Source organism: Podarcis tiliguerta, assembly GCF_965153285.1.
Source record: "Podarcis tiliguerta genome assembly, chromosome: 3".
NCBI lineage: Eukaryota > Metazoa > Chordata > Lepidosauria > Squamata > Lacertidae > Podarcis > Podarcis tiliguerta.
In genome coordinates, this window is record NC_139536.1 from 2,472,303 (window position 1) to 2,495,251 (window position 22,949).

The window sequence follows — 22,949 nt, forward strand, 5'->3', positions numbered from 1 at the left end:
AAACCAGAGGCCTTCTTACTGCGAATTCTAGGCAGTGAGATACCAAAAAACTTAAGAGAAATATTTTTATATGCAAGCACGGCTGCAAAAATTTTGATCGCAATGAACTGAAAAAATATTTGTAATCTCAATACATTCTTGGAAAATTCATTCATCGAGGGCAACATTTTAGAAACAACACAGTTCCCTCTCTTTGACAGTCAGTGACACTAGCCTGGTTTGTGGTCATTCTTCCATATGTGGTTTTGCACAAGAGCATTACTCAAATCCAGACAGCAGTTCTCATCTTCTTCTGGCCCACAGGGATTGTGACATCTATCCTGTAAAAGACATTTGGTTTCCCACAAGGTTTCATCAGTCCCCCATCCACCTATAAGTAGGGAGACCTCTCCTTCCCCAGACAACTGCTCTTCCACTTGGCTTCAGGCATCTCCAGGATTCCCACCAACCTCCAGCCATGAAGATCTTCTGCCTCCTCTCTCTCGCCTTCCTCATCCTGATGCTGGTGGCTCCAGGTATGGCCTTCATCTCAGATGCTTCCTCTCTGAGCTCCACAGCTCTCTGCTTTATTCCTTTTTAACCTGCCTCTGAATACCACTTGCAGGGAATCCCAAAGGCATGGGTGGGCAATTCTCTTGACCCTCTGTCCCCATTTAGAACTTCCCAAATGGGGCATCTGGTTGGCCACTGTGAGACCAGGTTGATGGACTTGATTCCAGCAGCCAGGCTCTTAGGATCTGATTGCCATCCCAATCCTAAAGTATGGAATCTAATCCAAAGAAGCTGTTGCTATAAAATCTGTAATAACACATTTCAACGCAATCAGCTTTGCGGTGGGGAAGAGAGTGGGCCAGTTTCCTGGGCAAGAGAACTTCTCTCTCCAAGGTTGCTAGTGGCCCCCAGGGAAGCCAGTGACTCTGACAAAGGTTTTCCTACCACCTTGGCTCAAACCTCCTGCTGAAGGTGCAGGTGGGAGGGGGAGGGTCTCACTCTCCATCCCAGCCCCTTTCCTGCATTCATCCTGCACCAGCCTCCCCCAACCTGGTGCCCTCCAGATGTCCTGGCTAGAGGGATTGTTGAGGAACAAAGGATGGAAGGTGTAGAAGGCCAGTCCTGGGAGATGGAGCAGCCTTCCCAGGTAGATCCTCTCCTTGGGAGCTGCATCTCCCTCTCTCAATTTGCTTTTCTCTTCGCTTTCCCCTGCAGATTTCACCGGAGCTCAGCGTCCCACCCAGGATTGCCAGAACAATGGGGGCAGCTGCAGAAAAACCTGCAACAAAGGCGAGAAAGAGATTGGGAAGTGTTCAGGAGACAGGCGTTGCTGCAAGCGCAGCTAAGGTGAGTTATATGCAAAACCATACCTGTGCCTGGAAATAAGTCTGTGGCATCTCAAAGAGACACGACCCCAAAGGCCTGAGAGTTACAGCTCTGCTTCTTCCCCCTGTCTTTGACCCTTAACAGCCATGGAGTGGAGGGGTGGTGCTTGCTAGATTCTCCCGTATGCTAAATTCATTGTTTTGAGTTTGGACATTGAGAAATCCCTGATGACATTTGGAGCCAATTGGAGATCAGCCTTGGTCAACCAGGTGGCCACCAGATGTTTTGGAGTATATCTCCCATCAGCTCCAGAAAGTGCAAGGAGCCGTTTGGTTTTGGGATGGAGACCTCTCCTGACTTCTGAACATCCAGCAGAAAGTTTGAGCTGGACCCCACTCCTCCACCATGTGAAACCCCAATTTCGATAGCATTAGGCTCTTTGGTTTTCAGGGGGTCCCTGGCCTCTTTTGAACACCCTCCCACCCATATTCACGGTGTTTCCTTCTTCTTTTTTTCATTTAACTCTACAGCAGACCCATCACGCATCACCTCTGATGAAAGGAAGACCACCCTGCTTCTTCTCTGGAGATGCAGCTGCCTTGACTGTACCTCTGCAGAAACCTCTTTGCTCACTGCTGCTGCTGCTGCTGCTGCTGCTGAAGGCGCTTCTGGGAAGGATCCATCACAGCCCAATCCTTTCTGCCCATTTACACCAGAGCAAGTCCTGCTGTGCTCAGTGAGGCTGGCATCTTTGTAACTTGGTTTAGGATTGGATTTGCCTGCTTATTTGCTTTTGCTTTTCTTTTCAATAAATGCAAGCATTGGAAACCTCTGTGTGGTGGTGCCTAGTATGAAAAGGGGCTCTGGGGTGGAGTGGGGGCTCTGCCACTTCCACTCCATACTGTGACTTTCCTTTGGTTTTGGAGTAACTAGCATGTGCTTCAGCATCCCTTCCTGAGAGGCTGAAGTGCAAGGTGCAGCAGGCAAGGTGGGAAGCCTGTGGTCTCACCGCTGAGTTCTGTTTCCTCACCATGTCTGGCTCCAAGTCAGACAAATATTGCTCCATGAACAGCGAATGTCCACAGGCTGAAAAGGTGTGTGAAGTAACAGGCAGCTGCTTCCGTGAAACACAGTGAATTTGGGAATTGGCCCAGATCAGAAGGAGGTTCAGGGGAGCAGTTGGTGGGAGGGAGATAGCAATGCTAGACACATCCCCTTCCAGGTCAAAATGGAGTAAAATTACAGCTATCATCAGAGAATCCTAGAATTATAGAGTTGGAAGGTTGCCTGGGGGTCAACTAGTCCAAGCCAAAGAATCTCTGACAGGTGGCCACCCAATCTCTGTTTGAAAGCCTCCCATGAAGGAGAGTCCACCACCTTCTGAGGGAGCCCATTCCATGGTCAAACAACCCTTTCCTTCAAAAAGATCTTCCTAATGTTCAGTTAGGGATGCAGGTGGCGCTGTGGGTAAAACCTCAGCGCCTAGGACTTGCCGATCGCATGGTCAGCGGTTCGAATCCCCGCGGCGGGGTGCGTTCCCGTCGTTCGGTACCAGCGCCTGCCAACCTAGGAGTTCGAAAGCACCCCAGGGTGCAAGTAGATAAATAGGGACCACTTACCAGCGGGAAGGTAAACGGCGTTCCGTGTGCTGCGCTGGCTCGCCAGATGCAGCTTGTCATGCTGGCCACGTGACCCGGAAGTGTCTGTGGACAGCACTGGCCCCCAGCCTCTTGAGTGAGATGGGCGAATAAACCTAGAGTCTGGCCAGACTGGCCCGTACGGGCAAGGGTACCTTTACCTTTACCTTTAATGTTCAGTTGGAATCTCCATTCATGGAATTTGAATCCATTGGTTTGGGCCCTACCCTCCAGAGCAGGAGAAAACTAGCTTGCTCCACCTTACACATGACAACCCATAAGATATTTGAGGGTGAATATCATATCTCCTCTCAGTCTCCTCTTCTCCAGGCTAAACCTACTGAGCTCCTTCAACCATTCTTCATATGGCTTCATTTCCAGGACATTGGTCATATTGGATCCCTCCTTTGCACACCTTCCAGCTTGTCAATATCCTCCCTAAATTGTGGTGCCACAGAAAAAGGTGGAACCATTGCTAAATTAACATACATGAGGATTACTAAGGGTCACCTGGTGCCAAGGCCTCCAATTGTCAACAGACTGTAGGGGTGCAGAGTCTGCAGCTTCTTGGTGTGCCTTCAAGGGGTCTGAACTGCCAAGTTGCTCAAGGTGGGGCACACAGTTCTCCCCATCTTCATTTCATCCTGGCACCAACCCTGTGAGGTAGGCTAGGCTGAAATGTAGTGACTGGCCCAGGGTCACCCAGTGAGCTTCATGGCTGGGTGGGAATTTAAGTCCTGGTCTCCCAGTTCCTAGTCTAATATTCATAACAAATACAGTCATAGCTCGGGTTACAGCCACTTCAGGTTGCATTTTTTTGGGTTGCAAACCGCCAAAACCAGGAAGCAACGGAATGAGTTACTTCCAGGGTTTGGCAGTCGCACATGCGCAGAAGCGCTAAATTGCGCTTTGTGCATGCGCAGAAGAACCGAATCGCAACCCGCTCATGCGTAGATGCGGGTTGCGAACACTGTGGGTTGTTAACGTGCATCCCACACAGATCACGTTCGCAACCCAAGCGTCCACTGTTTACCAAACTGGTGAACACTACTTAAGTGGGAAATGCATTGCACAATTCAGAGAAGTGTGAATTTCTATGGGTGGTTCTGTGTTTCAGTTTTCATATTGCTTTGGAAAGTGCATATGAGATGGGCTCACCCTTAAATGAGAAACGAATCAATATGTATCTAGGGGCCTTAGAAGACTTCAAGTTTCACATGTGTCAACAGTGTGATGCTGCATGGAAAAAAGTGAATGCTATTCTAGGCTTCATCAACAGAAATATAGTGTCTAGATCAAGGGAAGTCATAGGACCACTCTATTCTCCCTTAGTCAGACCACACCTTTGTCCAGTTCTGCCACCATCGGAGAGGGGAGTACCATCATGGCTGCCCCCCCAGACACGCGCCGCACACACACCTCACCATGCCAGCGCCATGCCCCCCCGGGATGCACACCAGCCACGCCCCTGCCTGCTCTCTTCCCCCGGTGCTGGAGCATGCAACTTCGCCACTGCTTCCAGGGATTCTTCAGCTGCATTGCAGGGGGTTGGACTGGATGTCCCTTGCAGGTCCCTTCCAACTCTGGAATTGAGGTTGAATCCTGACAAGGCAGAAGTACTGTTTTTGGGAGACAGGAGGCGAGCGGGTGTGGGGGACTCCTGGTCCTGAATGGGATAACTGTGTCCCCAAAGGACCAGGTGCACAGCCTGGGAGTCATTTTGGACTCACAGCTGTCCATGGAGGCGCAGGTTAATTCTGTGTCCAGGGCGGCTGTCCACCAGCTCCATCAGGTATGCAGGATGAGACCCTTCCTGCCCGCAGAATGTCTAGCCAGATTGGTGCATGCTCTGGTTATCTCCCGCTTAGACTACTGCCATGCACTCTACATGGGGCTACCTTTGAAGGTGACCCGGAAATTACAACTAATCCAGAATGCGGAAGCTAGACTGGTGACTGGGAGTGGCTGCCGAGACCACATAACACCAGTCCTGAAAGACCTACATTGGCTTCAGTTTGTTTCCGAGCACAATTCAAAGTGTTGGTGTTGACCTTTAAAGCCCTAAACAGCCTTAGTCCAGTATACTTGAAGGAGCGTCTCCACCTCCATCATTCAGCCCGGACACTGAGGTCCAGCGCCGAGGGCCTTCTGGCGGTTCCCTCACTGTGAGAAGCCAAGTTACAGGGAACCAGGCAGAGGGCCTTCTTGGTGTTGGCACCTGCCCCGTGGAACGCCCTCCTACCAGGTGTCAAAGAGAACAACAACTACCAGACTTTTAGAAGACATCTGAAGGCAGCCCTGTTTAGGGAAGCTTTTAATGTTTGATATATTACGGTATTTTAATATTTTGTTGGAAGCCGCCCAGATGGGTGGGGTAAAAATAATAATTTGTTGTTGTTGTTGTTGTTGTTCTTTGAATTTCCCTGTCCCTTGCTGGGTCACAATTGCTGGAGAGACGAGGAAGAAAACTTCAGAAACACTGACAGCAGCTTAAACTGACCACTAGTCCCTTTAGCTTAGTACTGTCAACCCGGACTGGCAGCAGCCCTCCAGGTTCTCAGGCAAGAGTACCTTCTGCGTGCCAAGCAGATGCCCTACCACTGAGCTATGGCCCTTCCCTAAAACAGAGGAGCCCAAGTCCAAAACACCACCTCTCTATCTCTCCTTCTTCTGCTTCCAAATACCTCCAACGTCACGCCACCCACGGGGACAGCTGGAGAGCGTTGGCTGACAGCATGTCTTCGACGTCCCCTTGTTCTAAGAATAAACCTGCATTCGATATCTTGGATGCTCTGCCTGCCTCTTTCATTTTTTCTCTGAGCAAGGGAGGCAGCCGGCCTGGAGGAATCAGAGCTGACTTGCCAGCACCTTTCCCCAAAGTTTACTCCTGGTGCGTGTGTTTTCGTGCCTCTCTTTTCTCCATCGCCGGCAGACGAAGCAGAGGACATGGCCTGCTCCTGTTGAACCCCTCTCTCCCCCTGCGGAGCAGAATCCGAGCCTGCGGGAGACAGCCTTCCGGTGGATTCACTGCTCGGATGACTGGGTTCCTCGCGTCGCCGAGACCCTGCTGGCACTGACAGCTGCTGCTACCCGTGTCCATGGAAACAGCGGTGGGCAGCCCGCGAGGAAGCAGGTGGGTGTTGGGAGTCTAGGGAGGAACGTGGCTTGACAAAGGAACTCCGTCCACCAGCCTCCTCACAGCTGGGCACGGTGGCATGCACACTGCCGTGGGCCCAAGAGGCCTCCCACCTCTGCAGCCCAGACTTTTGCACATGGCACCCTGTCCTTCTGGATCTCTGTAGTGCCAAAGGAGAAGCGTTTGACCCCTCAGCAGTGCAGGACATGGGTCTGGCCTGCCACTGAACCAGGTGGCATTTTGCCCTGGTCCTCCAGGGCAAAGCAGATGGGAGACGGGTGTGCTCAGCCAGATCGGTGGCAGATGGGTGCTGCAGTCCACAAACAAGTACCCAGAGGAGCCTGGCGGACTTGAAGAGCGAGTTTAAGAGAGAAAGCAGTCCAGGTTTTCTGAGCAACTTGTTGAAACAGAGCAAGCTGCCGCCTTCTGCCAGCTTTGCCATCTGAGCTTTCCAGGATTTGGCTTCCCAGAAGGTCTCTGAAGCAGAGCAGGGCGAGATCTCTCCCAACAAAGCAACAGCAGGAGTCCATCCTGAATCCAACAATGGCAGGTAAGGAGAAGAGGGTGGACCTGGTGGCTGCTGGAGGCCAGGGCAGTGGACTCTGAAACCGAGGGGAGAGTCATGTTGGTGATCAATGCATTGGCTTGACTTCCTGGGTCTCTTTCTGTGTGAAAGATTCACAGAGAGACCAAGGCGACATCCACAGGTTCAAGGAACCTTCCTCTTTGTGAGAAGTCTGCGGGTGATTTGTGATTTTGCTTGGGCGCTGGGTGAGAGCCCAGGTGGATGGATAGAAGGGGAAGGTGTGTCAGAAGGAACTGTAGAGTTGGGAGGAATCCCAAAGGTCATTTAGACCAACCCCTGGAGGAGAAGGAACTGACACTTCTTTTATATGGATTACTGACCTTTGTATCAATGAAGCATTTTACGTTGTTGATGTTGTTGTTGTTTAGTCATTTAGTCGTGTCCGACTCTTCGTGACCCCCTGGACCCGAGCACGCCAGGCACTCCTGTCTTCCACTGCCTCTTGCAGTTTCATCAAACTCATGCTGGTAGCTTCGAAAACACTGTCCCACCATCTCGTCCTCTGCCATCTGTGCATTTTTATATCAGAGTAGTTTTGCAATGTTTGCTGTCGCACAAGTTGTTTGCTTTAGTTTTCTGTACACCACTGAGAGATATTTGTTATGTAGTGTTGTGAGTTTCGGTGGTCGGTCTGGATGATGCTCTGGGACCAATCTAAAAGAGGATTCTATTGCTGAACTAGTCAGACGAGTTGCTTTGTAAGACAAAGACCTTCCCTGGCCACTTAAGTGTCCTCATCAACGTCTCAAAAGGATGAACCAGGTCACAAGAGTGATGGGGACCTCCACACACTAATGGGGGCTCCACACATACCTTTGTCTACCTGCTAGGTTGAAGAACAAGAGCCAGAGTTTTTTTTTGGGGGGGGGTGAACAGACCTGGAAGTTGAAGACACAGAGATATATGCTTATCCAAGTTTGGTTTTCTTGGAACGAAGGTCAGCAACAGGGGCACCATCTGGGCCCTCCCGAAAGTGACCAGCCCCCCCCCCATATTTTCAAGGAAGGCCCCAGCCCCCCCCCCCCCAGTGGGTGGATGGGGTGGCGGCGGGCCAATTTGGCCTGGTCAGGTTGGGGTGGTGGTGCACATGTAATAGCATACACAAGTGATGCCCCCCGGGGTGCAACTCAGAGTGTCTGGTCAGCAGAGATTGTGATGTCTTTAGGATATTTGGTTTTATCTACCCATATATGGAACATAAGCCTAAAATGGAGGGGCTTCCAGCATGGACACCCCCAGCAGATCTTGCTTCTCTGTTAGTCACAGCTTTTGGAACCAGCACAGAGCAAGCAGGTCTCTGTGTCTCCAGCTTCCAGCCTGCTTCCAGCTGAGATCTGTGTCCAGGGCAGCTGTTTATCAGCTCCATCTGGTATGCAGACTGAGACCCTATCTGCCCGCAGATTGTCTCGCCAGAGTGGTGCATGCTCTGGTTATCTCCTGCTTGGACTACTGCAATGCGCTCTACGTGGGGCTACCTTTGAACAAGGTCCAGAAACTGCAACTAATCCAAAATACGGCAGCCAGACTGGTGGCTGGCGGCCACCAAGACCACATAACACCAGTCTTGAAAGACCTACATTGGCTCCCAGTATGTTTCTGAGCACAATTCAAAGTGTTGGTGCTGACATTTAAAGCCCTAAGCTGCCTCAGTCCAGTATACCTGAAGGAGCGTCTCCACCCCCAACGTTCTGCCCAGACACTGAGGTCCAGCGCTGAGGGCCTTCTGGAGGTTCCCTCGCTGCGAGAAGCCAAGTTACAGGGAACCAGGCAGAGGACCTTTTCGGTGGTGGCACCCCCCCCCCCCCGTGGAACGCCCTCCCACCAGATGTCAAAGAGAAAAACGACTACCAGACTACTTAGAAGACATCTAAAAGAAGCCCTGTTTAGGGAAGCTTTTAATGTTTAATAGATTATTGTATTTTAATATTCTGTTGCAGCAGCCCTGGCTACAAGTTTCGCAGGAGAATGGTGCCTCTGGAGCTGGCCAGGGGGTTCTGGTTGCCAGAAGGGGTGACATAACTGGGCTCCTGAGCTCCACAGGGGAGCTGCAGGAAGAATGCAACTTGTTTGGGTAGGCTAATTGTGGTGTTTAGCTAGTCAGTCAAAGTCATTACCTAGACAAAGGGACTGGTTAGGCAAGCACCCTCAGAGACACAGGATCCTGAGAACTGGGGGAGACTCAGGGAATCATCCAAAAAACTCATAACATCCCGTCTTTGAAGTGGAATGGGAATCTATGCTCTTGCTGATATTGTTGTTGTTAAGTCGTTTAGTCGTGTCCGACTCTTCGTGACCCCCTGGAGCACGCCAGGCACTCCTGTCTTCCACTGCCTCCCGCAGTTTGGTCAAACTCATGCTGGTAGCTTCGAGAACACTGTCCCACCATCCCGTCCTCTGTCATCTCCTTCTCCTTGTGCCCTCCATCTTTCCCAACATCAGGGTCTTTTCCAGGGAGTCTTCTCTTCTCATGAGGTGGCCAAAGTATTAGAGTCTCAGCTTCAGGATCTGTCCTTCCAGCGAGCACTCAGGGCTGATTTCCTTCAGAATGGAGAGGTTGGATCTTCTTGCAGTCCATGGGACTCTCAAGAGTCTCCTCCAGCACCAGAATTCAAAAGCATCAATTCTTCGGCAATCAGCCTTCTTTATGGTCCCGCTCTCACTTCCATACATCACTACTGGGAAAACCATAGCTTTTACTATACAGGCCTTTGTTGGCAAGGTGATGTCTCTGCTTTTTGAGATGCTGTCTAGGTTTCTCATTGCTTTTCTCCCAAGAAGCAGGCGTCTTTTACCTTCAAGAGAGTGGGGCCCTAAGCTACAGCTTGTTTAGCTTATATGTAAAACCGGCACTGGTCGGAAAGGTCCCTGAGGGTCATCTAGTCCAACCCCCTGCAATGCAGGAATCTCAGCTAGACCATTCATGACAGATGGCCACCTAACCTCTGCTTTAAAGCTCCTCCAATCTTGTCCCAATTCTTGCCACCTGGAGACAAAAACATGAAAGTATTCATGGGAGGTTTCTCTTATTGCTTTTCTTTATCGCTCCTCTCCTGCCCCGTAGTTGAGCCTCTGCCAGGGACGGGACGTGTGGGCAGGCAAGAGGAGCAGATGCCTCTTCTCTTTCACACTTGCATATCAATCTGAGCTCGCAAACACCCAGGCACCATGCAGCGCACAGATTGCCCTTCCAAGTTCTGCAGCTGCCAAGATCTATTTCGAACCTTTGGTGAGGATAATAATAATAATACATGGCGGGACAATCGTGCTTTGTCACTTATTGTGATCATCTATCTTTAGCCCAAGTAATAAACACTGATATAGGTATTATAAAAAATGCATCTGATTGCAGAACAGATTAATATAGCATCCAGGGCGCCCCCAGACTGCCAGTAATTTTGTGGGAGGAATTAAATTGCAAACCAGTGCAGTTAAAGTGAGACTATAAGAAGCGGCTGCTGGATTAGGCCCAGTGCTAGATTTAAATACAGTGGTACCTCGGGTTAAGAACTTAATTCGTTCTGGAGGTCCATTCTTAACCTGAAACTGTTCTTATCCTGAAGCACCACTTTAGCTAATGGGGCCTCCTGCTGCCGCCGTGATGCTGGAGCACAATTTCTGTTCTCATCCTGAAGCAAAGTTCTTAACCTGAGGAACTAAATATTTCTGGGTTAGCAGAGGCTGTAACCTGAAGCATATGTAACCTAAAGCGTATGTAACCCGAGGTACCACTGTATATCATACACCAGATGACAAAGAGATGACCTTAGAAGAAATCTGAAGGCAGCCCTGTATAGGGGAGCTTTTTAATGCTTAATTATGTTTTTATATATGTTGGAAGCCACCCAGAGTGGCTGGGGCAACCCAGTCAGATGGACAGGGAATTTATTATTATTATTATTATTATTATTATTATTATTATTATTATTATTATGTTCTGTGTCACCCTCATGCAACAAATCCACTTTTTGGAAAAATTGAGGTTTCGTAGTGATGAAATTGATGGCAAAATGTAATGTAAGGTGTAGGATGGATGGATTGAAAATGGGAAGATACCTGCAAGATATTCATGGTGAGTTTTCATAGCCTTATACGCCCATTGCAGACAAATAAGAACAAAAGCTCAGGGGAGGCCAGACATGGTCTAATGTCCACATATGCAAATCAGGATGAATGCTCAATAAATAGCATCTTCCACATTTGATGGAAACCATGTGATGCCAGTCACACCTCTTCGGGGAGGGACTTCCATCACTTCAGGGCCACCACAGAGAAGCCCTCTCCTGGGCCACTGCTACCAGAACTTCCAGTGGTGGTGGGACTACCAAGAGGGCATCTTTCGTAGTCCAAAACATTTGGTGGGCACCAAGCTGGGGAAAGCTGTTTTGATCCATTTGTTTTGCCATGCAAGGTCACCTCTCTTGGGCTTCTCGTTGACTCTGTGCCGACACTACCTAGAGGAGGAAGGGAGAGACAGAAAAATCCAATTTCTTCTGCACTCACGTATGTTTGAAACAGCTTTCATTAACCCCGAATTCTCCCAATTCCTAGGGAAATCAGAGGAAGAAATTTGATCAAAAGCCTGGTTTTAATTAAAGCTTTGAAGTCCCCCAAAGGCAGATTCTGCGTCACTGTGCGCTGCTCCACAATGACTGCAGCTGAAGAGCGGGACGTTGGCATAGCGGGAAAGGTTAGAAGCAGAACACCCGTTCCCCAGCACATATCTCTCCATTCTGCTTTGGGGCCGTAGCTCCCTGGTGGAGCATCCCCAGTAGCCTCTCTAGATACGACTGAGCTAAGTCTCCTCCTTATAATCCTGAAGGGCCACTTCCAGCCACTGCAGACAATAATGGGTTAAATGGACCAATGGTCTGGTGTGGGCAGCTTTCTGTGTTGGCATTAGAACAATAGCTGGTGTGGTTTGTGTGAGAGGGCTGAGCTGGAAGCTGGAGACACAGAGGGGGATTTTTCAGAGATCCAAATGTGAACTGAATGTGAGTAAACTTCTTTGTACTTTTAAAAGAAGCTTCTTGCGTCTTTACGGTCATACCTCGGGTTGAAGAAGCTTCAGGTTAAGGATTTTTGGGTTGTGCTCCGTGGCGACCCGGAAGTAACAGAGCACATTACTTCCGGGTTTCGCCGCTCTTACATGAGCAGACGCACAAAATGACGTCACGGGCATGCGCAGAAGTGGCGAATTGCTGCACGCGCTGCCACGGGTTGCGTTCACTTCAGGACGCAAACGGGGCTCCGGAACAGATCCCTTTCACATCCAGAGGTACCACTGCATTCTTTTTAGGAGGGATAAAAGGGGACTTATCAGGAACAGAACCCAATCTGAACAAAGTCAGGTTGGATTGCTTAAGTAAAGAGATTCAAATGAATCTACCACCTATATGCTGGGGAATGTCACTCTGCTGCTGACTCACAAGTGTAAGTGAGGAAGGATACTATTAAATCAATATACAGTGGTGCCTCGCAAGACGAAATTAATTCGTTCCGCGAGTTTTTTCGTTGTGTGAGTTTTTTCGTCTTGCGAAGCACCACTGCATTTAAACACTGACAACGGCAGGGAGGGGCGGGGAGAAGCAGGACAGCTGCCGCAGCCGGTACCTCAGACTCACCCGCGCGTTGTGGCCACCGTGCGATGCGGCTGCTGGAGGGCGGCGGGGCTCAGGAGCGCGACTCTGGCTGCAACGCTGGCTGCTGGTGGCAACGGCTCTCTGAGGGGAGAACGCGAGGGGGGTGGGCAGCGGCATAACCGTCGGCCGGAAGGTGGGAGGGAGCCAGAGGAGCGGGGAAGCAAGCGTGCATGCGTGCAGTGACCGTCGCCATGACAGGAGAGGCAGGGCTGTTTCGTCTAGCGAAGCAAGCCCTTAGGAAAATCCGTCTTGCGAAGCACCTCAGAAAACGAAAAACCCTTTCGTCTAGCGAGTTTTTCGTCTTCCGAGGCATTCGTCTTGCGGTGTACCACTGTATCCTCTCCCATTATCTACAACATTCCCACATTACTTGCCTTTTCTCTAAACTAAAAAATCCCAAACACTGCAGTCTTTCTTCATAGAAGGAGCATTCCATCCCCTCGATCATTTTGCTCGCCCTTTCACAAGCCTACCCCCAACCTTTCAATCCCAGCTTCCGCAGTCTCAGTTGGCTTGCTTGGCCAAACAGGAGTTCCAAAACAACATCTCTCCGTCCTGGGAACTCTCCGTGGTCCTGCAGAGCCTGGCTTTCCCCCCTGGCTCACTGTCTGCTGCTGGATGATCCCTGCCTTGCCTCGCTGTCTCTCAAGCTGGCTAGATGAGGATTGATTTCCGCTTCCACCAGGAGCTGACATAGTTATGCAAAAATGTCTTGCGATGCACTTGACACTCCCAATTTTTCTCCCATTTAAATGTGCCCTGATAAGAGCCTAAGCAGAGCCTGGTGCTGGATCGGACCAATGGCCCATCTAGTCCAGCATCCTGTTCTCATTGTGGCTGAACTCTTGCCTGTGTGAAACCAGCAAGCAGGATTCGAACACAAGAGCAACTCCTGTGGTTTCCTGTAACTGGTGTTCAGAAGCATTGGTAGCACCCTCCTCCTCCATGAATTTGTCTAATCCTCTTTTCCTTGCAATGGTTACCTCCAGGCTTGATTATCGTAACTCGCTCTACGCAGGGCTGCCCTTGAAACTGACCCAGAAACTCCTGGATGAAGCTGGTGCAGAATGCTGCAGCGAAGCTCCTTACGGGGTCCTTGCCGCGGGATCACATTCACCCAGTGCTTTACCAGCTGCACTGGCTCCCGGTGGAGTACAGGGTCAGGTTTAAGGTGCTGGATTTGACCTTTAAAGCCCTACGCGGCCTAGGACCCTCGTACCTACGGGACCGCGTCTCCTGGTATGCCCCGTGGAGGACCTTAAGGTCCACAAATGACAACACTTTGGAGGTCCCAAATCGCAAGGTGGTTAGATTGGTCTTAACTAGGGCTGGGGCCTTTTCAGTACTGGCCCCTACTTGGTGAAACACTCTGTCACAAGAGACCAGGGCCCTGTAGCACTTGACATCTTTCCGCAGGGCCTGCAAGACAGAGCTGTTCCGCCTGGCCTTTGGTCTGGACTCGGTCTGACCCTTACGTTTCCCTCCCCTTATGGTCTTGATTTATCAGCTATTTTAAAATGAGGCTGCATTTTAAATTGAATTTTAACCTGTATTTTAAAATTTTTTCCTGTTTTTTCTCTCCCTCCCCCCCCCCCATTATGTTTTTACTTTGATTTTATTGGTGTTAGCTGCCCTGAGCCCGACTCTGGCTGGGAAAGGCGAGGTATATATAAAAATTATTATTATTATCATTATCATTATTATTATTATTATTATTAAGCCATCTGAAAAGGTGGTTATTCCCTGTCTCCTGTGGGAGTGAGTTCCACAGTTTCCCTATCCACTGTGTGAAGGAGTCCTTTCTGTCTTCTGTCCTGAACCACTGGGTGTTGTTTTTTATTTTATTTTAATTTATTTAATCATTTTTTTCAATACAAAGCAACGACCGCAAAAGACACTACAACAAAAACCATAATAACAACAACAACACAATTTGACAATTCAGATTTAAATACACTGATATACCTATGACTGCACCCTTTTAACAATATTTCCCCACCTCTCTCTCCTCCCCCCCACTATCCGCCTTATCGCTTAAATATTCATTCCAGATGTCTTCATATTTATCCATTCTTAATTTGCGTTGACATGCAATTCGTTCGTATGTAGCTAATCTGTCCATATTATCAACCCATGTGCTCAATGGGATCTTTTTGCGGCTCTTCCAATTCATCAAAACAAGTTTTTTTTGCTTCTAATATAGGACGGGGTGTTCACAAATTCTAGTCTTATGGGAGGGGAAGAAAAACGTTCCTCTCTCCACCACGCCATGCGTAATTTTAGAAACCCTATTTTGCTGTCCTCCTTGCTCGTTCCTCTCTGCCTCAGGCTCTTCCATCTTGCTTTAGCACCTCCTGAAAGCTTTCTGGCATCGCTGTCTGTCTCGGGGCAACCTTGCCAGCCGCTTTGACAGCTGCTCAAGGATTTAACGGGTGCCAAAACCTGGCAGGCTGCCAAGGCCACCTCCCAGGGGGTGTTCTTGGCACTTGGAGTTGATCTGCAGCTGAGAACCGAAGCCCATCCAAGGGGGTGGCTGCCCAGAGGGGTTTGAGAAGAGAGAGACCTCAGGAGACGGGAGGAAAGGAGAGAGGAGTTGAGGGCTGCTAATGAGAGACGCTCCCAGCGAGACGTAATGCCAGCCCTGTGCCACAGTCTCTGCGCCACCCTTTGTTATTATTATTATCTCTCGCTCTCCCTGTGAGAGGGTGACAGATAATAACAAAGACCCAAAATAGCTTGAAAGGAAGACAGGAAGCTGGAGCAAGGAAAAGCAAGCCTGATATCATGGACTAGTTCAGGGGTAGGCAACCTGTTATGTACTGAAGTTCTCTCCCTGGGCCAGCAGGAGGATGTTGTTGTTGTTGTTGTTTAGTCGTTTAGTCGTGTCCGACTCTTCGTGACCCCCTGGACCAGAGCACGCCAGGCACTCCTGTCTTCCACTGCCTCTCGCAGTTTGGTCAAACTCATGCTGGTAGCTTCAAGAACACTGTCCCACCATCTCGTCCTCTGTTGTCCCCTTCTCCTTGTGCCCTCCATCTTTCCCAACATCAGGGTCTTTTCCAGGGAGTCTTCTCTTCTCATAAGGTGGCCAAAGTCTTGGAGCGTCAGCTTCAGGATCTGTCCTTCCAGTGAGCACTCAGGGCTGATTTCCTTCAGAATGGAGAGGTTTGATCTTCTTGCAGTCCATGGGACTCTCCAGAGTCTCCTCCAGCACCAGAATTCAAAAGCATCCATTCTTCGGCGATCAGCCTTCTTGATGGTCCAGCTCTCACTTCCATACTTCACTACTGGGAAAACCATAGCTTTAACTATATGGACTTTGCAGGGGGATACTGTAGATAGTTTTCACTCAGCTCCACATATGCAAATAAGGAATTGAAAGTGACGTTCAGTGATTGGATAGCTACAGAAAGTTGTTACTGTTGCTTTGTAGTTGAGCTCTATATAAGCAGGTTGGCTGCACCCTTCAGCCCAGTTCTGTTCTTGGCCTGTGAATAAACAAGAGCTGTCTGAAGAATCGCCGTGTCGCCTGATATGTTCACCCACAACTTAACACAACTGGGTAGAGCAAAGGTAGAGCAAAGGCAGGCTGCAGGCAGGCACAGTCTCCAATTATTTGGAAGAAGCTTTGGAGAGGAGGAGACATAGGCAGCTTTGGGTAGGTTTGCCATATTTCAAGAGGTTAAAATCCGGACACAAAAAGTTGTTGAGCTTTTTCAGGGCAATCGTTCAATAGCCCTTTCGCTGCTGACGAGCCTGAGCTGCCCACATCAGAGCCTGGACCAGAACCAGAGCTGCCTGCACACTGATATTATTATTATGATTAACCCACATCCAGGACATTTGCTTTAAAATGTAAAATTCCCCCCAAATAGGCATGTAGGACCTCCAAAACAGAACATGTCCGGGAATTCCTGGATTAATGCAACCCTAGCTTTGGGGACATTTGGTCTCGGCAACTGGTTTCAGGGAGTGGGACCTACTGGGCACGTGCTTCTTGGGCCTGAAACCCAGCCAAGTCTGTGAATATTGTGCCTTGCTAATAAAGAATTAATCCAGGTTTGAGCTTTGTGATTTAGTGACCTTGCTGCTGCTGCTGCTGCCACCGCTGCTCCCCCTTCCAGGCCCTTCCCTTATTAATTAACTCGCCGGCCTCATTTGCAATTGCAAATGCTTCTCTGGTGGCTCCTCCTGCGTGACCAGGCAGCCACCTTCAATTTAATTTGGCTGCGACGAAACCTCACACCTGAGCTTTCCCCGCTGGGTTTTCCGGCAGAAGGTGTGCGATTGCCCTCACTGTCGGAAAGGGCTCTGCACATGAACAGGGGCACTGAGACTGCCTTCTGGACATACAAATCCGAACAATGTTCAAAAAGGGCTTAGGTCAGGAGGAAGGGAAGGCATTCTCCATTAGAATTTAGATCTATGTATGCACAGCGCCGGGATGCGGGTGGCACTGTGGGTTAAACCACAGAGCCTAGGACTTGCTGATCAGAAGGTTGGCGGTTCAAATCCCCGCGATGGGGTGAGCTCCCGTTGCTCGGTCCCTGCTCCTGCCAACCTAGCAGTTCGAAAGCACGTCAAGTGCAAGTAGATAAATAGGTACCACTCCGACGGGAAGGTAAACAGAGTTTCCGTGCGCTGCTCTGGTTTGCCAGAAGCGGCTTAGTCCTGCTGGCCACATGACCCGGAGAAACTGTACACCGGCTCCCTCGGCCAATAAAGCGAGATGAGCGCCGCAACCCCAGAGTTGGTCGTGACTGGACCTAATGGTCAGGGGTCCCTTTACCTTTACCCATGCACAGCGCCCCATTTCAGATCCACATTGTTTGTTTGTTTGTTTGTTTTAAAAAAATTTTTTACTGATTTCTTTTTTTAAGTGGCATACAGAATTTTGCGGCATACAGAATTTTGCAAAACACAGTGTTACCACCAAACAGGATGCGACGGCAAATTTACTCAGTCCTTGCACAATTATAGATCGATGTGGAAGAAATACAGACATAAAAGGAAGCCAAAATAAGCTGCCGGTATCTGAATGCGAGGAACTATTTTTAGCATAGGTATCATGGTTAAATAAGACAGGGTTACAAAACATGGTACACTCTATTATACCAAGGGAAAGGAATTAAAGATTTCAATTGCCCAGAGTCCCTGTATTAGCCACTTTCATTCATGGGCCAAGAGGGGTCCTCAGCCATGTTCCTCCTTGCTTATAAATGAAATAAAGTCAGGCCAAACAGGTCAAAGGTCATCTTTTTTCTTCCCCTTTGGATTCTCAACTTATCCGTTAGTTTTTCCAGCAGGGCGATATTCCACACCTTAATGTGCCATGTAATAAGATCTGTATTATAGATACAGTGGTACCTTGGTTCTCAAACTTAATCCATTCCGGAAGTCCGTTCCAAAACCAAAGCGTTCCAAAACCAAGGCGTGCTTTCCCATTGAAAGGAATGCAAAATGGATTAATCCGTTCCAGACATTTAAAAACAACCCCTAAAACAGCAATTTAACATTAATTTTACTATCTGACGAGACCTCTGATCCATAAAATGAAAGCAATGAACAATGTACTGCAGTCACACAATCAATCAGTCAGTAGCTGAACTGGGTTCCACACGATCACAAAAACATTCAAGGGCTGGAGGGGAAGATTGTGGGGGTCAGGCTGAGATCACCCCTCACAGGAAACACTGGTCCATCTGACTCTGTATCATTGACCTGCTTTCCAAGGGGTTGGGCTAAATGGACTTTGGGTGCCCCGTCCAACTGTGATTCTATGAATCAGACTGTGGGCCAATATTGTGGTGGTGACCAGCAATCGCTCTGCAGGATTTCAGAGAGGGGATCTTCCCCAGCCCTATTAATTGTGAATTGTTGTTGTTGTTTAGTCGTTTAGTCGTGTCCGCCTCTTCGTGACTCCATGGACCAGAGCACGCCAGGCACTCCTGTCTTCCACTGGCCTTCTGCCGGTTCCCTCGCTGCGAGGAGCAAAGTTACAGGGAACCAAGCAGAGGGCCTTCTTGGTAGTGGCACCCGCCCTGTGGAACGGCCTCCCACCAGATGTCAAAGAGAAAAATAACTACCAAACTTTTGGAAGACATCTGAAGGCAGCCCAGTTTAGGGAAGCTTTTAATGTTTACTAGGTTACTGTATTTTAGTGTTTTGTTGGAACACTAAACACCCAGCCAGATGGGCGGGGTATAAATAATAAATTATCATCATCATCATCATTAATACCTGCTAGGCAGGTTTGGCTGAGAGGCAGCAGCAAGCCCAAGGCCACCCACTCAGCTCCACGGATTTGAACCCTGATCTCTCTCAGGTCCTAGTCCACAAACGCCACACTGCCTATGGAGAAGCTGCATGCCTTCTGCATGCAGAGCACGTGTCCTGCCAGTGATCTCACAGCCCTCCTGCAACCCCCTCCCCTCCAGCTTTCCCTACGCCTCCCATTCACACAAAAAAGACCACTTAGCATTGCTCCGTTTAATTTTTAACACAAGGCAGCCCTGGCGAGCGAAGGGTCCCCTCCTTTCAAGGCTGCCTCCTCCCTCCTGATTTCCTCTCTCGCTCTGATTGACAGCTGTTCAGCTAAGGGTTCAAAAAAGGAGAGGAGAGATAGAGGAATCCATGCTGATGCCTCTTGTAACTGAGAGAAGAGAGGGAGCAAAAGGAAGCCAGCAGGGTGGAGAGCCTGGATTCCTGATGAGGCAGAATGAGAAGGTTACTAAATCCTTGGCTGAGAAAGCAAGAAGTAAACAGAAGCCCTTGAAAAGGGAAGGAGAAGAGGCTGGAACAGCGGAATCTAGTCCTTGAAGAAGCCGAAGGCTGGGAGGTGCTGATGCCCCAGTTTGCTGTGTCTGGTGCTCCCACCATCATCTCTCCCCCCCTCCCACCCTCCAGCACAGCGCAGCAGTTTTGAGAGGTGCAAGGGAGAGGAAGGAAGGACCACACATTCATTATCCAGGGCAGCTTGCAAGCCTGACAGCCAGCAAGACCATCTCCTTGCAGGCGGCAGCAGGAGGAGGCACAGCTGCTTTGCCTGCAGGCCAGAGGGAGCATCATGGCCTGCAGGAGAGGCCTGGTGGATTGCACGGCGGCCGTGGACCGACACATTTGCAACGGTAAAGCCGAGACGCTTGCATGGCCGCCGGGGGAGCGTGCAATGAGGAGAGAGCGAAAGGATGGGGTTATGGGGCTGTAGGGGTCTTGGGCTTTGTCACCGGCCTTGTGACACAGGCTCCTTGTGTCAACCTGGGCATGACACTTGTGAGACTGTAGAAGTGTAGAGTTGGAAGGGACCCCCAGAAACCATCTAGTCCAACCCGCTGCAACATAGATGGTGGCTAACAGACTGAGGATGAATCCTGACAAGACAGAAGTACTGTTTTTGGGGGACAGGGGGCAGGCGGGACTTCCTGGTCCTGAATAGGGTAACTGTGCCCCTGAAGGACCAGGTGTGCAGCCGGGGAGTCATTTTGGACTCACAGCTGTCCATGGAGGTGCAGGTCAAATCTGTGTCCAGGGCGGCTGTCTACCAGCTCCATCTGGTACTCAGGCTGAGACCCTCCCTGCCCATGGACTTTCTTGCCAGAGTGGTGCACGCTCTAGTTATCTCCCGCTTGGACTACTGCAATGTGCTGTACATTGGGCTACCTTTGAAGGTGACTCGGAAACTACAACTAATCCAGAATGCGGCAGCTAGACTGGTGACTGGGAGCGGCCGCTGAGACCATATAACACCAGTCTTGAAAGACCTACATTGGCTCCCAGTACATTTCTGAGCACAATTCAAAGTGTTGGTGCTGACCTTGAAAGCCCTAAATGGACTCGGTCCAGTATACCTGAAGGAGCATCTCCACCCCCATCGTTCTACCCGGACACTGAGGTCCAGCTCCGAGGGCCTTCTGGTGGTTCCCTCACTGCGAGATGTGAGGTTACAGGGAACCAGGCAGAGGGCCTTCTCGGACCTGCACATTGCGGGGTGTTGGGCTAGATGACCGTTGGGGTCCCTTCCAACTCTATGTTTCCATAAGTCTCCTGCATGTCTCTCCCCTCTCTAGAAGCTCTCCTGCTATGGGGATTTCTTGGCCATTTTCTAGATAGGAGGGGGAGGCGGTGACGCCATGACAGAGCAGGTGTCTTGCATGCAGAAGGTCCTTGATTCAAGCTGCAGATAAGGCTGGGGCAAGGCCTGTAACCTTGGGAAGCAGCTGCCGGTCAGTCCACCCAGTACGGAGTTAGATGGACCAGTGGTCTAAGTTGGTATCATGCAGTATGTATATGTATATATATATATATGTATGTGTGTGTGTGTGTATGTGTGTGTGTGTGTGTGTATGTGTATATATATATATATATATATATATATATATATATATATATACCGTATTTTTTGCTCTATAAGACTCACTTTTTCCCTCCTAAAAAGTAAGGGGAAATGTGTGTGTGTCTTATGGAGCCAATGCAGGCTGCGCAGCTATCCCAGAAGCCAGAACAGCAAGAGGGATTGCTGCTTTCACTGCGCAGCGATCCCTCTTGCTGTTCTGGCTTCTGAGATTCAGAATATTTTTTTTCTTGTTTTCCTCCTCCAAAAACTAGGTGCGTCTTGTGGTCTGGTGCATCTTATAGAGCGAAAAATACGGTATATATATATATATATATATATAGTCATACCTCGGGTTACAGACGCTTCAGGTTGCATTTTTTCGGGTTGCAGACCACCGAAACCCGGAAGTACCGGAATGGGTTACTTCTGGGTTTCAGCGGTTGCGCATGCGCAGAAGCACTAAATTGAGCTTTGCACATGCGCAGATCCCCTGAAGACCAATTCAATTTCCATTGGATTTGTTACCCATCCAGAATCACTCAGATAAAGACTTGCGATGGGGACGAAGCTCATGGACTCTCTTTCCCCCCGGCCTTTGGCGGGTAGTGTCTACAGAAGCAAAACTGGTCATGGATTTGGGTGAGGACTTCAGAAAAGGATCAGGCGGACTCAAAAAGCAGGAGAGGGCTGCCATGGCTGTTGGCTACGATAGCCAAAATGGAACTTCCAAGATCAGAGGCAGTGTATCTCAGACAACCAGATTTGGGGGGCAAATTCAATGGGGTGGCTGTTGCTGCCATGCTCTTCTGGGGGCTTCCTAGTGTGGGTTTCTGGTGGCCACTGTTGAGAATGGAATGGGGGGCAAGTTGGACCCTTGGTCTGGTCTGATAGAGTAAAGGCTCAGACCGTTCTTGCTCAGTGATTTTGAAAATGCCCTCTATGCATGCTCAGTGATGCTCTGGTTTTTTTGCTCCATGTGGTGCTACAATAAGTGGCTTGTAGCGGGACGCAGGTGGCGCTGTGGTCTAAACCACTGAGCCTCTTGGGCTTGTTGATTGGAAGGTCGGCGTTTTGAATCCCCGCAATGGAGTGAGCTCCTCTTGCTCTGTCCCAGCTCCTGCCAACCTAGCAGTTTGAAAGCACACCAGTGGAAGTAGATAAAGAGGTACCATTGAAGCAGGAAAGTAAAAGGCGTTTTCATGCACTCTGGTTTCCGTCACGGAGTCCCGTTGCACCAGAAGCAGTTTAGTCCTACTGGCCATATGACTCAGCCTGAAAGCAAGATGAGCGCCGCAACCCAATAGTCACCTTTGACTGGACTTAACTGTCCAGGGGTCCCCAGAAGCCTGCCCCACATAATGTCCTTTTTAAGGACATAAAAATAGCTCAACAACTTTGCCTGCCCCCCAACCAAAATCCTGGTTGTTGTTGTTTAGTCGTTTAGTCGTGTCCAACTCTTCGTGACCCCCTGGACCAGAGCACGCCAGGCACTCCTGTCTTCCACTGCCTCCCGCAGTTTGGTCAAACTCATGCTGGTAGCTTCAAGAACACTATCCAACCATCTCGTCCTCTGTCGTCCCCTTCTCCTTGTGCCCTCCATCTTTCCCAACATCAGGGTCTTTTCCAGGGAGTCTTCTCTTCTCATGAGGTGGCCAAAGTCTTGGAGCCTCAGCTTCAGGATCTGTCCTTCCAGTGAGCACTCAGGGCTGATTTCCTTCAGAATGGAGAGGTTTGATCTTCTTGCAGTCCATGGGACTCTCCAGAGTCTCCTCCAGCACCAGAATTCAAAAGCATCAATTCTTTGGCGATCAGCCTTCTTGATGGTCCAGCTCTCACTTCCATACATCACTACTGGGAAATCCTGGTTACACCCATGCAAAGAAGCATTGCACAACGTGACACCCCCCTGCCTGCTTTCCTCTTCCCCCTTCGCCCCAGAAGACATCATTTATACGTATCAGGAGCTGTCCCCCCCCCCCCCCCGCGCGCCTCTCCCCCTGCTGTCTTCCAGTTTCTTAGGCTACCTGAGCAAGGAAATCTCTGGTGCATTTGAACATCCGGCGCAGTCCTTGCTCTCCACCAGCAGATGTATAAATAGCCCTTGCGGTCCGGAGCTGAGGCTGAGCTGATCCTCCACTCCCCCCAACCCCCCCCCCGGAGCTTTTGCTGACGTCACCCAGTGATGCAGTCAGTCAGTCCGCCCCCCCGTCTCGCCTGCAAAAAGAGAGAGATAATTCTGGAGCAAAAGCCGCAATTCTGCTCCGACTGTGGGTTCCCGTTTCAGATGGGGAATTTCAACAGC

At 49.8% G+C, this 22,949-nt stretch overlaps 1 protein-coding gene and 1 long non-coding RNA gene across 8 annotated transcripts in view; both read left to right on the top strand.

Annotated features, from left to right (window-relative positions):
* Positions 1–303: 303 nt before the first annotated feature.
* On the top strand, positions 304–2,112 carry LOC310673784. Its single transcript, XR_014509233.1, has 3 exons — positions 304–515; positions 1,207–1,338; positions 1,848–2,112. It is a non-coding gene; the product is annotated as an uncharacterized lncRNA (long non-coding RNA).
* Positions 2,113–5,737: 3,625 nt separating this feature from the next.
* EFR3B (EFR3 homolog B) overlaps positions 5,738–22,949 on the top strand; it is a 124,669-nt gene continuing 107,457 nt past the window's right edge. Inside the window, exon 1 of one of the 7 annotated variants that reach the window (XM_083432581.1) lies at positions 5,738–6,640. Coding sequence is in view for 4 of the 7 variants with exons in the window: in XM_083432574.1 (XP_083288700.1) it covers positions 19,382–19,442 (61 nt within the window). In the remaining 3 variants the exon portion in view is untranslated. Of the gene's footprint in view, positions 6,641–18,820; positions 19,443–22,949 lie in introns of those variants that run through there. The other 6 variants (XM_083432578.1, XM_083432580.1, XM_083432576.1 and 3 more) reach the window with 6 other exon arrangements.